The sequence below is a fragment of the Canis aureus genome, chromosome 12, assembly GCF_053574225.1.
Source record: "Canis aureus isolate CA01 chromosome 12, VMU_Caureus_v.1.0, whole genome shotgun sequence".
NCBI lineage: Eukaryota > Metazoa > Chordata > Mammalia > Carnivora > Canidae > Canis > Canis aureus.
This window is the reverse complement of record NC_135622.1, coordinates 7803543-7816307: the sequence shown is the minus strand read 5'-3', so window position 1 is coordinate 7816307 and position 12765 is coordinate 7803543. Positions and strand designations below refer to the sequence as shown.

The 12765-nt window shown below is 37.0% G+C and overlaps 1 protein-coding gene across 1 annotated transcript in view; it reads right to left on the bottom strand.

Annotated features, from left to right (window-relative positions):
• NOTCH2 (notch receptor 2) overlaps positions 1 to 12765 on the bottom strand; it is a 160998-nt gene that overhangs the window by 28704 nt on the left and 119529 nt on the right. Inside the window, exons 13-17 of the mRNA XM_077842629.1 lie at positions 8132 to 8324; positions 6659 to 6804; positions 4743 to 4856; positions 2248 to 2367; positions 1739 to 1891 (exon numbers count right to left, since the gene is read on the bottom strand). Coding sequence (XP_077698755.1) covers positions 1739 to 1891; positions 2248 to 2367; positions 4743 to 4856; positions 6659 to 6804; positions 8132 to 8324 — 726 coding nt within the window. The remainder of the gene's footprint in view (positions 1 to 1738; positions 1892 to 2247; positions 2368 to 4742; positions 4857 to 6658; positions 6805 to 8131; positions 8325 to 12765) is intronic.

Genomic DNA, 12765 nt, shown 5'->3' with positions numbered 1-12765 from the left:
AAAAGGAAAGCAAAAAGAATCTGAAAAAATTTGAATATTTTCCACATTTGGGTCCATATATCCAAAAAAAGGTCAATGAACCCCACACCACCACCACCACCACCACAAAAAGAAACATGAAGAACAACTGGGGCATTATAATTAAATTGCTAAAAAACAGTGGAAAGAAAATACTTTAAAAGTAGTCAAAGGAGAGAAAAGAACATAAAGAAATAAATATAAGAATCATTGCAGATTTCTCCTCAGAAATACTGCAAGGCAGAAAGCAATGGAAGGATTATATGAAAGTGCTGGAGGGAAAAGTCAACTTAGAATTCTACTCCCTATGAAATTATCTTTGAAAACTACGGCAAAATAAAAACCTTTTCAGAAAAAAATTAATCACTAGGAGAAAGAATTAATCCCTAGGAGATAAGCACCACAAGAAACATTAAAGGAATTTTTTCAGACCAAAGTAAAATGATACTTGAAGGAAATGTAGATCTATGCAAAAGAATGAAAAACATCAGAAACTGTAAATATGCTGTTAAGTGTAAAGACTGTTAATTTATTTTTAAATTTCTTGAAAAATTAATTGGCCATTTGAAGCAAAAATAGTATTTTGGGTGGTTTATATGTTGCCATACATATATGGCAACAACAGAACAGAGGACAGGAGTGTAAATAAAAGTATACTGTTATAAGGTTTTTAGTGCCATACAAAGTGGTATAGTCGAAGGTAATGAATTAAAGTTGCATACTGCAAACCCAAAATCACCACCAAAAAGAAAAAGAAAAAGAAAGAAGGAAAGAAAGAAAAAATGTTAAAAAAAAAAAAAGATATGGCTAATATGCCAGTGGATAAATAAAATGTAATCATAAAAATGCTCAATTATTCCAAAAAAAGGCCCAAAAAAAGAACAAAATGTAAAGAGATGGAAGATCAAATAACATGCAAGATGAACTCAGTCATATCACCATCAACCATTAAATTTAAATGGCATGAAGAGCTCAATTAGAAGTTAGACACTGTCATATTGGAGAGAAAAAGCAAGACTCAATATATGCTCTCTAAAAGAAACATACTTTAAAGACATAGGCCAAAAGTAAAAAAGATGGAAAAAATATCTAACAATAATCAAAAGAAAGGTAGGGTACTTATATTAATATCAGGCAAAGGAGACTTCAGAGCAAGGAATATTACCAAGTTAAAAGGGTCATTTCATGACAAAGGACTCAATTCTTCAGGAGAACACAACAATCTTAAATATTTTTTCATGTATTTAAAATCAGAGCTTCAAAAGACATAAGCAAAAACTGATAGAATTACAAGAAGTAAACAAGTGCACAATAAAAGTGAGAGATTTCAATATCACTCTGTCAATAATTTATAGAATAAGCAGAAAGAAAATCAGGGAAGATCTAAAAATACTGTTAACCAATTTGAAGTAATTAACACTTATGGAACTCCACCAAAAAACAGCAAAAGACATTCTTTTCAAGTGCACACAGAACACTTATCAAAACAGACCACAGACTAGGCCATAAGACATGATTTAATACATTTAAAAATAATCCAAATGATGCAAAGTACATTCTCTGATCACAATGGAATTAAACTAGATATCAATAAACAAAACTACCTGGAAGGAACCAGCAACAAAAGGTATTTGGAATTAGCAACAACACAGATGGAGCCTCGGCACTGCCCTGCTCCCTGTGTGCCTCAGGGGGCTCAGGAACTGGCTGGCATACTCACTGGCAAGACAGTCATCGATGTCGTCCTCACAGTCCATACCACTGAAGCCCGGAGGACACTCGCACATGTAGCTGCCCTGGGTATTATGGCAGAGACCATGGTTCATGCAGGGTTTGGAGACACATTCATCAATGTCAATTGTACACCGCTGACCTAGAAATACAGGCACAATGAATGGTCCTGTCTTTGGAAGGTGAGTTCCACAGAAATGTATGGGGAATCCGAGCTGCAGCTGGGGTAAATAGGGATATTCTGATTGGTCTCCCGCTTTAGAAAGTCTTGTAAGGCTTTGTGCCCGGAGAACATCATAGGAATCTTCCAGCCACTAGGGGGCCCCAAAGGCATGAAAATGAAAAAGGCTTTCTAAATCATTCCAGTTAGCAGCTCCTGTACAAAGCTGGTGTTTTTTGACCATGGGCAGGCCTCAGAAGACTGGACCTTCCATGTTAATCTGATGATCTGACCACTTTGTTTAAAGCTCTTGGTTTCCTTAACTTCTGTGTTGTTACCTTGCCAGCCAGGGGCACACAGGCAGGTGTAACTCTCAAAATCGGGTGCCTCTTTGCAAACAGCAGCATTCTCACATGGGTTTGGGGAACAGGGAGCCAATACCGTCTGACAATTCTTGCCTGTAAAGCAAATGACAGAATTTAGAGAAAGAGCCACGGATATTGAAATTTTGCAAATTCTATACCAAAGGATGCTCTTTGAATTCAAGTCTAAAGGTAGCTTTGGAATCTGAGAGACCTATAGTCCTTTAAGACTTAGCTCTAACTTGATTACTAATTGTATGACTTCAGGCAAGTAATTTATCTCCCCAGAGCCCTCCACATAAGCAAAATGAGAACTAGGATGATACATAACTCATTGAGGGTTAAATGAAAAAAAACATTTATAAAGACTTTATTAGCATAGAGCCTGGCACACAAAATGAGTGTTCAACAACTGCTGGGCTGCTCTCAACTTTATTGTAATGGGTGGTTGTGCTTGCTTCAGCAGCACATATTTTATAATGGGTGGTTACATGGATCTGGAACTCTGCATCTCCACAGCTAAGAGTCAGCCACTCAGAAGCTCAGCCACACACAGATCCTCCTTCATGTGAGCCAGGAAGAAGCAACAACACAGTCTCCTACTCCTCATAACCTCTGCTGGCCTGTTCCAGAGGCAATGGAGTTGATCAGAAGGCTATGGGAAGCAGGAAACAGTGAGGTAATTCTGATTTCCTGCTAACATGTCTCCTTATATCAACAATATGACATTGATATTTGCACACCAATATTTCCTCCCTTAGCATATTGAATCTAAGCTTCCAGCACAGGATAAAAAAAAAAAGAAAAGAAAAAGGAATGCTTTTACTAAAAAGAAAAGAGGATTTTTAAAAATCAAGTTACAATGAACTCAATTTAAAATTCTATCCTAAAATTTCATATTCAAAAGAAAAAAATTACCACAAATGTTTACCAACATACCCAACCAGTTTTTAAGGTATCTGGTTAGAATAGTGGCTCACAAGGGAAGGCAATTTTGGTTAGTTCCCTTCATGCTGGCAAAAGCCCAATGACAGAACCCTTAGTTACACTCAACACTGAAATTTTAATCTGCTTAGGCTTTCAGTATAATATAATTTCCCAAAGTACACACACAGTAAATTCTCTTATTGGGATCGTAATCTGAAGAAAAATCAGTAGCCAGCAGAGAGTCAAATATTCTTACAGTATCTGAATAGGAAGAAGACAAAATAAATATTTTCGCACCTAAATTACACTCAAGTAAGCCTATGATGCCTGAGCATAGTGACACCTGTTTATATCTCCCTGCAGTCATCAAGTCTCAGTCTTTCTGGCTGTGAGATGTTCTTCTTACTACCAACAAATGTGATCAGCACTGTCATTATGAAATGTATTTTTTAGGCTTCCTTTGTCTGGGGATAGCTAGGGATCTCCAGTAACTTTAATTTTATTTATGAGGCTGGCTAAATGCAGTTTGTCTCCATGAACATTTCTCTCAAAGAGGAACAAAGGTAACAATGTAGTATCAAGTCTTTCAGGTAACAGAGTTATGGTTTTGGCCACTCTGCCACTCTAAACAGCTAGAGTCACTAGTAATGGCTACTACTAACAGCACACTAGGGGAGTAAGACTTCAGCCATGCTCCTGTCTGCATGCTGCATACTGAAGAAGCATGCAAGCCATCATCCATTTTCCTGTTTTGTTCTCCACAGATGAAGAAAATGGATGAAGAGGTAAACAAGCCACACAAATACAACCACACAAATACAATCACAAGACAGCAGTAATGAGGCAGGAGGGTATAAAGAAGAAATAAATGTCCAAACATTCTCCTAAAATACCACCTGAAGCAAAGAACACTTGATACGAAATGAAGTCACACCCATGTCTTCTGTGTATGTAATCGCCATCCAAGGGGCAATACCTCTCTGAATGAGACGTAGTGGTACTGAATGTAAGGAGAAGAAGGGCTGTTAAAAGGACAAGCTTTGGATTGAGAGAGACTTACGGGCAAATCCTAGATCTACCACTTACCTATGTGGCCTTCAGCAGGTAACTTCTCTTTGCCTCAGCATAAAATGGTCATAGGAACTTCTACTTTAAAGAATTATTTTGAGTACTGTATTAAGGAATCCAAAGTACACAAAGTGCCTGGCATATAGTAAATTACCAGTAAGTGGTGGTTGTATTATTGAACTAAGATGAAGAACACAGGCCATGACAATAGTAGGTCTATTCAAATAATGAATGAAACCAGCAGCCATACATAATTTTGAAAAACATGTTACAAAGAAGGCAAATGAGTTCCCCTATTGGTTGCATTTAGGTAGGCCACAGTGTTTTCTCAGAGCTCAAGATCTAGTCAGTGAGGGCAGGATGAGTGACCAGGGAGCAACTCCTCAGAGCAGCATCACTATTTCCAAGACTCAGAGGTTTAGAATGACAAGGCAAGAACACACATCTTCTCTGGTCCCTTGACCTGCAGAACTCACCTGTGTATGGCAGCACACAGTGGCAAGTGTAGCCACTTATGTTATCAAAGCAGGTTCCTTGGTTCAGACACGGATTTGAAGCACATTCATCAATATTCACCTGACAGTTATAGCCTATAGACAGAAAAGGGGAAAATCCCAAAACAGTGAAACTTTCTGTTAGCCTCTTTATTACCTAAATGAATAAGCAATTCTTTTCATGGTAAATAGTAACTGCTTTAGAAATTGAATTTCTTTAGGCCATTGGAACACCTGTTCATTCATTTCAGTGGCAAGTCCCTGACATACAGTCAGTCAGTAAAAGACAGTCAAAAAGATGAATGAAAGAAGTATATTCTAATGGCTTAAAGGTTGAATGCATCTCCAAATACAAGTGATTCCTCAAGAATGGACCAAGAAGCTCATTAAGGTTAAAATTTTGCCACTGTAATCTAAATATCAGCTCTTTGTATACAAAGTAGCTGGTCAGAACCTAAAAAGGGGTATAATTTATCAAGGGGTAATTTTTTTTAAAAGATCTATTCATTTTAGAGAGAGAGAAAAGAGTGAGTGTGAGTATGGGCAGAAGAGAGGGGCAGCAGGAGAAGGAGAGAATCTCAAGCAGACTTCCTGCTGAGCGTGGAGCCAAATTGAGGCTCAATCCCAGGACCCTGAGATCATGACTTGAGCTGAAATCAAGAGTCAGCCAATTCAACCAACTTAGCCACCCAGGTGCCCCAAGGGATAATAGTTTTTTAATACATTAGTTAAAGCCTCTGGTTTATGCCTACTCTTCATATGCACAGTCTCTACTAATAATGTAGTAATACTTCCTGAAGCCATAAAATTGTTTTCCCCTGATTCAAGACATGGAATCTATTTTCACTATGAAAAATAGAAAAGTAAGGAAGTATTAATGGGATAGGATAGTACCTAAATATTATACACCTTTGCATTTTCAACAGTACCTGACACAGAGCCTCAAGATAGAGGAACTATAAGCACTGTAAATAAAAATATATATATATATATTGTCTGGGAGTACAGAGGTCTGGGTTCAAACTGTATACTGTTACTCACCAGCCATACAGCTTTGTATTTTACATTTTGATTTTATTTTGTTCGCTGATCAGCAAGTCTCAATGAGACAAAACACATAAAAGCACTTTTAAATTTCGATGCAAATGTAATATATCAGAAAATTAATGACTAAAATATAGTCTCAAAATTTTCAAATAATCAATAAATTGACTCTGGACATCTTGATGTATCATGGTAGTCTGGCACAATTTTTGAGTAGGGAAATCAATGACTAAGTAGATAGAGGAGTGCAAAATAAATGATTTCCCCACAAATTTCACTTTCATGAGTTTCTAAGAGAAAACTGATGGTAGAAATACAATGACAACTCAAAAAATTATTTTTACACAATCCTCACTATAATACATTTTTCTAGAAATACATTTTTCTAGAAAGCCATAGGTACACTATATATTTATCTCAATGTGTAAGATAATTTGTTAGAAGGGTTTGGAACACATGGATTCTTCCATGGCATGATTGCTATCATAATTACAATAAAACAAAATTCTCTAGTAACTAAGTTCTCATTTTACTCCCCAAATCTCTTTTGAATTACCATAGAATCAAACCAGCACCAGGGAGCTTACAATTACAATACCTGTCCAAAGTTGTGTTAAGTGAAGTCCTAACTGCCCACCTTAAATAGTTCTGCACCTCACCTCTTTGCTAGTAGAATCTATATTTATTTATGTTTTTATTCCCAAAGTGTAAAATATTAAGTTCTTATAAATACTAAGTTTACAAATTATGTTTGCCATAAGAGTGCATAGGAACAAAGAAAGGGAAAGAAGTCAAAGAATATGCAATAAGAAAAAGGCATGAAGGGAGATAGAAATAGGCATTTTTGTTTTCACCTTTAAAGCCCTTCTTGCAAGTACACCTGTATCCATTCACCAGATTGTCACAAGTTCCTCCATTCTGGCATGGGTTAGAAAGACATTCATTCTTGTCCACTTCGCAGTTGATACCAATCCAGCCTGCATCACAAAGGCACTTGTATCTGAAAAGAGATAGCATTCTTTAGTGTGGGGGGATGAATGTACAATTGAATCTTAGGTAAAATATAGGACTTAGTGAAGAAATGTGGAACAGAGGAGCTCATGGGAAAGCTAATCTCATTTCTACTCTTCTGGGAACCTATACTTGGATCACTGCAGATACAGTGTGAATTGTGTGGTCCCATCTGGAGTACTCAGTAAAAAGGTTTTTTTCTGGTGCTTCCTAGCTCACAAAGATACTAGAGAAATTAATTAAATTATAGTGAGCTTTCATATGTAAACAGTGGTTGGTACAATACATTCGGCCAATCTGAAAGGCACATTAACATGGATAAATCTGTACTTTTATTATACAGGAAATTAAAGTAAAGCAAACATTAGGATCATTTGTTTCTGATGCAAGACAGACATTCAAGAAGTAGGTTCATATCAGAGACTCTAAGCTACTCTGAGGAGCTCCTGGGATGTATGACTTTTGAGACATACTTTGTCTCTCCCGAACCCTGCCTCAGAAAGTATGTTGGGTAGGAAAGGGAACAAAAATGAAGGTATCTGAAATATATGTACATTCTCCACAATTTGAACATCATAAACACTTAGATTATGGTATTAGGAAATAAAAGCTCTCTTGTCTGGAGATTTAGGAAAAAAGTAGATGGGTTGGAATGCTTTGCAGGCTGTCATACTCTGACACAAGAATATTGAGGCAATTCATTTGGAAATTACTTGATTTTCCTTCACCTCTAAATACATTCTTTATTCTTTCACATGTTTTAAGTATGGCAAATGGCAATCCCCAGAGCCTTATCTTCTGGCAGGCATAGCAAGCGTATAGGACTATCTTATGTGACCTAACTTCACACTCTGAGTTTCTACAAAAGTAACTAGCACACAACTCTCAGGGGCTTACAAACCATGAATATTTTATCAGGGCCATGTGTATAAAGTAGCAGAGACCAACTCCACTACAGTGGCACACCGAGGCACCATGACAGATAAGAATGGAGTTTTTAAGCAGGGGGAAAGATAAAATAGAACCTCCCTCAGAACTCAATCCTGCAATAATTACTAAAAGCACAATTGCCAAAGACTCATAAAATAATGCTGGATTTCTCCCATGAGCTGATTACCCCTCTATTTTCTACCTATTCAGTCATGGAAGGTAAAACAGAAGTGGCAGTTTGGAAGACTGAAGGAGACTACCAAAATCTGCAACCCACTTTCAGCTCAAGCCCATAAATGACTTTCCACAGGGCACAGTCTATACTGAAACCCAACTGGCTTGATAACAAGTCCATAAGAAACTATTCATACATGGCAGCGACTCACCCACTAGGGCCCCCGGTACAGTTTCCATGGATGCAGGGACTGCTCAGGCACTCGTTCACCTGTGAGTAGCAGCTGGGGCGATGAGGACCCTCAGGGCATAGACAGCGGAAACCATTCACATCATTGATGCATGTTGCACCCTTGCGACAGGGATTGGAGGCACACTCATCAATGTCAATGTTACATCTCTGTCCTGTAGAGAAGGAGAACAGTTTTTGTCATATTCAAAATGCTTAGGGAATAGACACAGAACTATGAGAGATACTGTGTTGACACCTTGCATCTGCACAGGTTGTCTTGAGCACTAAATGTCAAGATTTTTTTTTAAGATTTTATTTATTTATTCATGAGAGACAGAAAAAGAGAGAGAGGCAGACACACAGGCAGAGAGAGAGAGAGCAGCAGGCTCCATACAGGGAGCCCAATGTGGGACTTGATCCTGGGACTCCGGGATCATGGCCTGGGTAGAAGGCAGACACTAAACCACTGAGCCACCCAGGCATCCCTAAATGTCAAGATATAAATAATAAGACACCTAAGAGCACTTAGCGCGATGTGAGGAAGTAGCAAACAGTATAGATTTTGATAACACAGCCAAGTTAACAAAATGCTGGAACAGCACTGTAGTGTTTTGATGTATATTTCTTCTTTATTCCATCTTAGAAACAGGGAAACTTTAAAAGAAAACACCAAATGTTACCCAAAGTTGGCTGTTCCTCTGGCTGATGTTCTAGTACTGTTAAAGAAGCTTTTATTGGGGCAGCCCCAGTGGCCCAGCGGTTTAGCACCACCTTCAGCCCAGGGCCTGATCCTGGAGACCCGGAATCCAGTCCCATGTCGGGCTCCCTGCATGGAGCCTGCTTCTCCCTCTGCCTGTGTCTCTGCCTCTCTCTCTCTCTCATTCTCTCTCTCATCAATAAAAAAATAAAAAATATTTTAAAAAAGAAGCTTTTATTACTGCTTTTAGCTGATTCACCACAAACTATTTTTTTCAGTTAGTCAATCTCTTACATTCCTACATATGGTATATCTCAATTACCCGGAATACTTTAGTGAATAAACTATTAATTTAATATTAATATTGGTGAAAAAGAAAGCCATTTTGCTTTCATTCTTAGAGTTGCATTAATCCACTTTTTGCCTCAGAAAGAAGGTATTCTAAGTATTCTAAGCATAATTTTAATGTCTTCTGATAATTGAGAAAATAATCCAAGGATTCTTAACCTACTCAGACTTTAATGTGCAAAGAGTCACTTAAAATACTTGTTTTAAAAGGAGATTCTTAGGCCCTGGCACCATAATTTGTGATAGGTAGAGTCCAGCAAGCCATATTTTAAATAATGCAGATGGTTCAAATATTACATTTTGAAAAACTCTGATGTAGACAATTATTAGTCTATCATCATGCAATAATGTAAATGCTCAAAGTATATCAAATTAAATGAATATATTCTTCCCCTGAAACCTATACACTTTGCACTATGCACTTTGAAAAGATGTCAGCTCTAACCTTGACATTTGTTGCTTTAAGCTAAATGAAGTGTGCCACTTACATAAGAGTTTTGCTTTGTTAAATTTTGAACAATTGAGATTTAACTATATATTGCAAAATGATATAAAATTTTAAAACAACCCATAATTCTGTAAATAAGTGGCAACAAGCAACTGCTGCAAAGGAATTTATAAGTTTTAAAGAATATAATTTTCTGATTCAGATAAAAATATGCATTTTTATTTAAGAAAGAGAAACCTTGCATTTAGAACAGGAAATTCCAAATGAAATAGATCCACACCCCTTTAAAGTATGGGTATTAACATTTTTTCACTCTCCGTTGCTCTCTAAACCATTATTGGTGGTTCTTGTGGCAAAGACCCACAATCTGGTAGTGGTTGCTGTTTTCCTCTTAAGTGTTTTATTAATAACTTATTTAAAAAAAAGTTTTCTTAGCCTCAACCTCAGATTTTTTAAAAACGTTTGCCACTGGCACCAAGATAGGAGCCAGAACTCTTCAACTGCACAGCTATCCTTAGCTTCCTATCCAGTGAAGAATGAGAGAAAAACGCCTTCTTTTTCTGTCCTTTTTAGGAAGCATTTTCTCAGAAGTCACTCCTCTCAGGTTTCCCTCATTTGTTTTTTGGGTTTTTTTTTTTTTTTAGTTTCCATTTCTTTTATATATTCATTACTGTGGTTTCTAAGATTTTTATTTAAATTCAATCTGCCAACATAAAATGTAACACCCAGTGCTCATCTCGTGTGCCCCCATGCCTGTCACGGAGTTACCCCATCCACCCCCACCCTCATTTGCTTTAAAAACTCTTCCCAGAGTCAATTTTCAAGCCATCTTTAACCAAGAGGGTTAAGCACCCCCTTGTGCAGTCTACAATGTGGAGTGACTGCTGCTTCACTATCAAGGTCTCACCCTTATGGAGTTTCCACCCAGTATGAGAAAGGCCCAGCACAAGGCTATTGATCTTATTGGGCTTATTAGGAACTATTAAATGAGAAGTTAACCAATGTTTTTTACCCTGTAAGTACTCAATAAATTAGTGTTTAATGAGAAAAGCATGGTATAGTCCAGACTTTTTTTTTTTTTTAATTCATGAGAGACAGAGAGAGAGGCAGAGACATAGGTAGAGGGAGAAGCGGGCTCTGATGGGAGACTCGATCCTCAACCCCAGGATCACGACCTGAGCCAAAGGCAGATGCTCAACCTCTGAGCCACCCAGGTGTTCCTGGTATAGTCCAGACTTAAAGATTCTGGAATTGAATGACATAAGTCCCAGATCTGAGTTCTAGTCATTCACTCAACAATATTATTGAATGCTTCCTCCATGCTATATACTATTTTAGACACTGGCTAAAAAGATGATTAGGGAGGTTTCTGTCTTCTGGGAACTCACAGTCTTAGCTGTTTGACTCACTATAGGACTCGATATACACAAAATATGCAAGTGATATCATACAGTATATTTCTTTCTCTGACTCATCTCACTTAGCATAAAGCCCTAAAAGTCCATCCATGTTGTCTCAAGTGACAAGATTTCATTCTTTTTTATGGCGAAGTAATATGAACTGATTTTATTATTATTGCAAGATTCCTTGTTCTTAGCAGTGTGCCTATTTAGGATATGCCATTATTAGGTTAACTAAGGGCCAAAGAACCAAAAGCAATTCCATACTCAATGTTTATAAATTTGTGACTTTTGATTTTATATAGTTTTATAATGACATTAAAATGAGGATTAGGGCAGCCCCGGTGGCGCAGCGGTTTAGCACTGCCCAAGCCTGGGGTGTGATCCTGGAGACCCGGGATCGAGTCCCACATTGGGCTCCCTACATGGAGCCTGCTTCTCCCTCTGCCTGTGTCTCTGCCTCTCTGCCTGCCTCTCTCTCTCTCTGCACCTCTGAATAAATTAAAAAAAAAAAAAAAGGTTAAAAAATAAATAAATAACTGATCTGCTCATGGATTTTTTTTAAAAATAAATAAATAAATAAAATGAGGATTAGCTATCTTGGTAGATCTGTTACTCATGATTAGCCTTTCAAATGCTTTTTGAAAACCACTAGGGTTTGGTAGAGGGTGAAGCTTTCAAAATTTACCTGTTTCAGATAATATTGGGTTTCTAGGTACAAATAATGATTTACAGCTTAAAAATACAATCGTCTGTGGTTAAATCACGTAGCTCTAATTACAGTTGATACTTCTAGTACCCTCTATCTGGAAATTGTTGGGAATTTTCCAACAATAGTTTCTAAAATTGTGTTTAGTCTAATGTGTTTTTTTTTAATTGAGCTATAATTGACATATAATACATTAGTTACAGTATGCAACAGAATAATTTGGTATTTATATATTCTGTAAAATGATCACCATAATAAGTCTAGTTAACATCCATCACCATACATAATTCCAAAAATTTTTTTTCTTGCTCTTTGCCTATTTTTAAGTTGGATTATGTGCTTCCTTGCTATTGACTTGTATGAGCGTTTTATACATTTTGGATATTATTAATCCCTTTCCAGATATTTTGTTTGCAAATATTTTCTCCTGTCCCACAGGTAGCCTTTTCAACTTATTGTTCCTTGCTGTGCAGAAGCACTTTAGTTTAAGAAGTCCCACTTGTTTATTTTAGTTTTTGTTGCCTATGCTTTGGTTTCTTATTCAACCTATCCGCCTTTATGGACTTATAAGAAGTCAGCAAAATAATGGATATGAAGGTGAAACTGATAAAGTAGTTTGTAAAACTGAAAAGTAGCGATAGAGGTGTCCTTTGAGTTCTTTCATTTCCCAATCAGTAAGTGCAAAGAAGTCTGAGGAGAATACAGTATTTAGTCTGAAAAAGAAAAACTCATTTAAGTCTGTCAAAGCTGTTATAAGTGTTGAAAAAAAAACAAACTAGAAGTGTTAAAATAAAACAAAGAATAGGATAAAACACCTCACATTTACAGCTCATGTATATATAATACCACAGTTGTCTGTGATATTTTCAGCAGCAGATTAAAAAAAAAAAAATGAAAAAAAAAAAGTAGACAAAATCATTCCAAAAATAGAATACCATCCAGTAACCCAAATATTCCAGTTCTTGGTTCTGTAATTTCATGCTACCTTAGGTTTATTTTAGAATATTTTTAG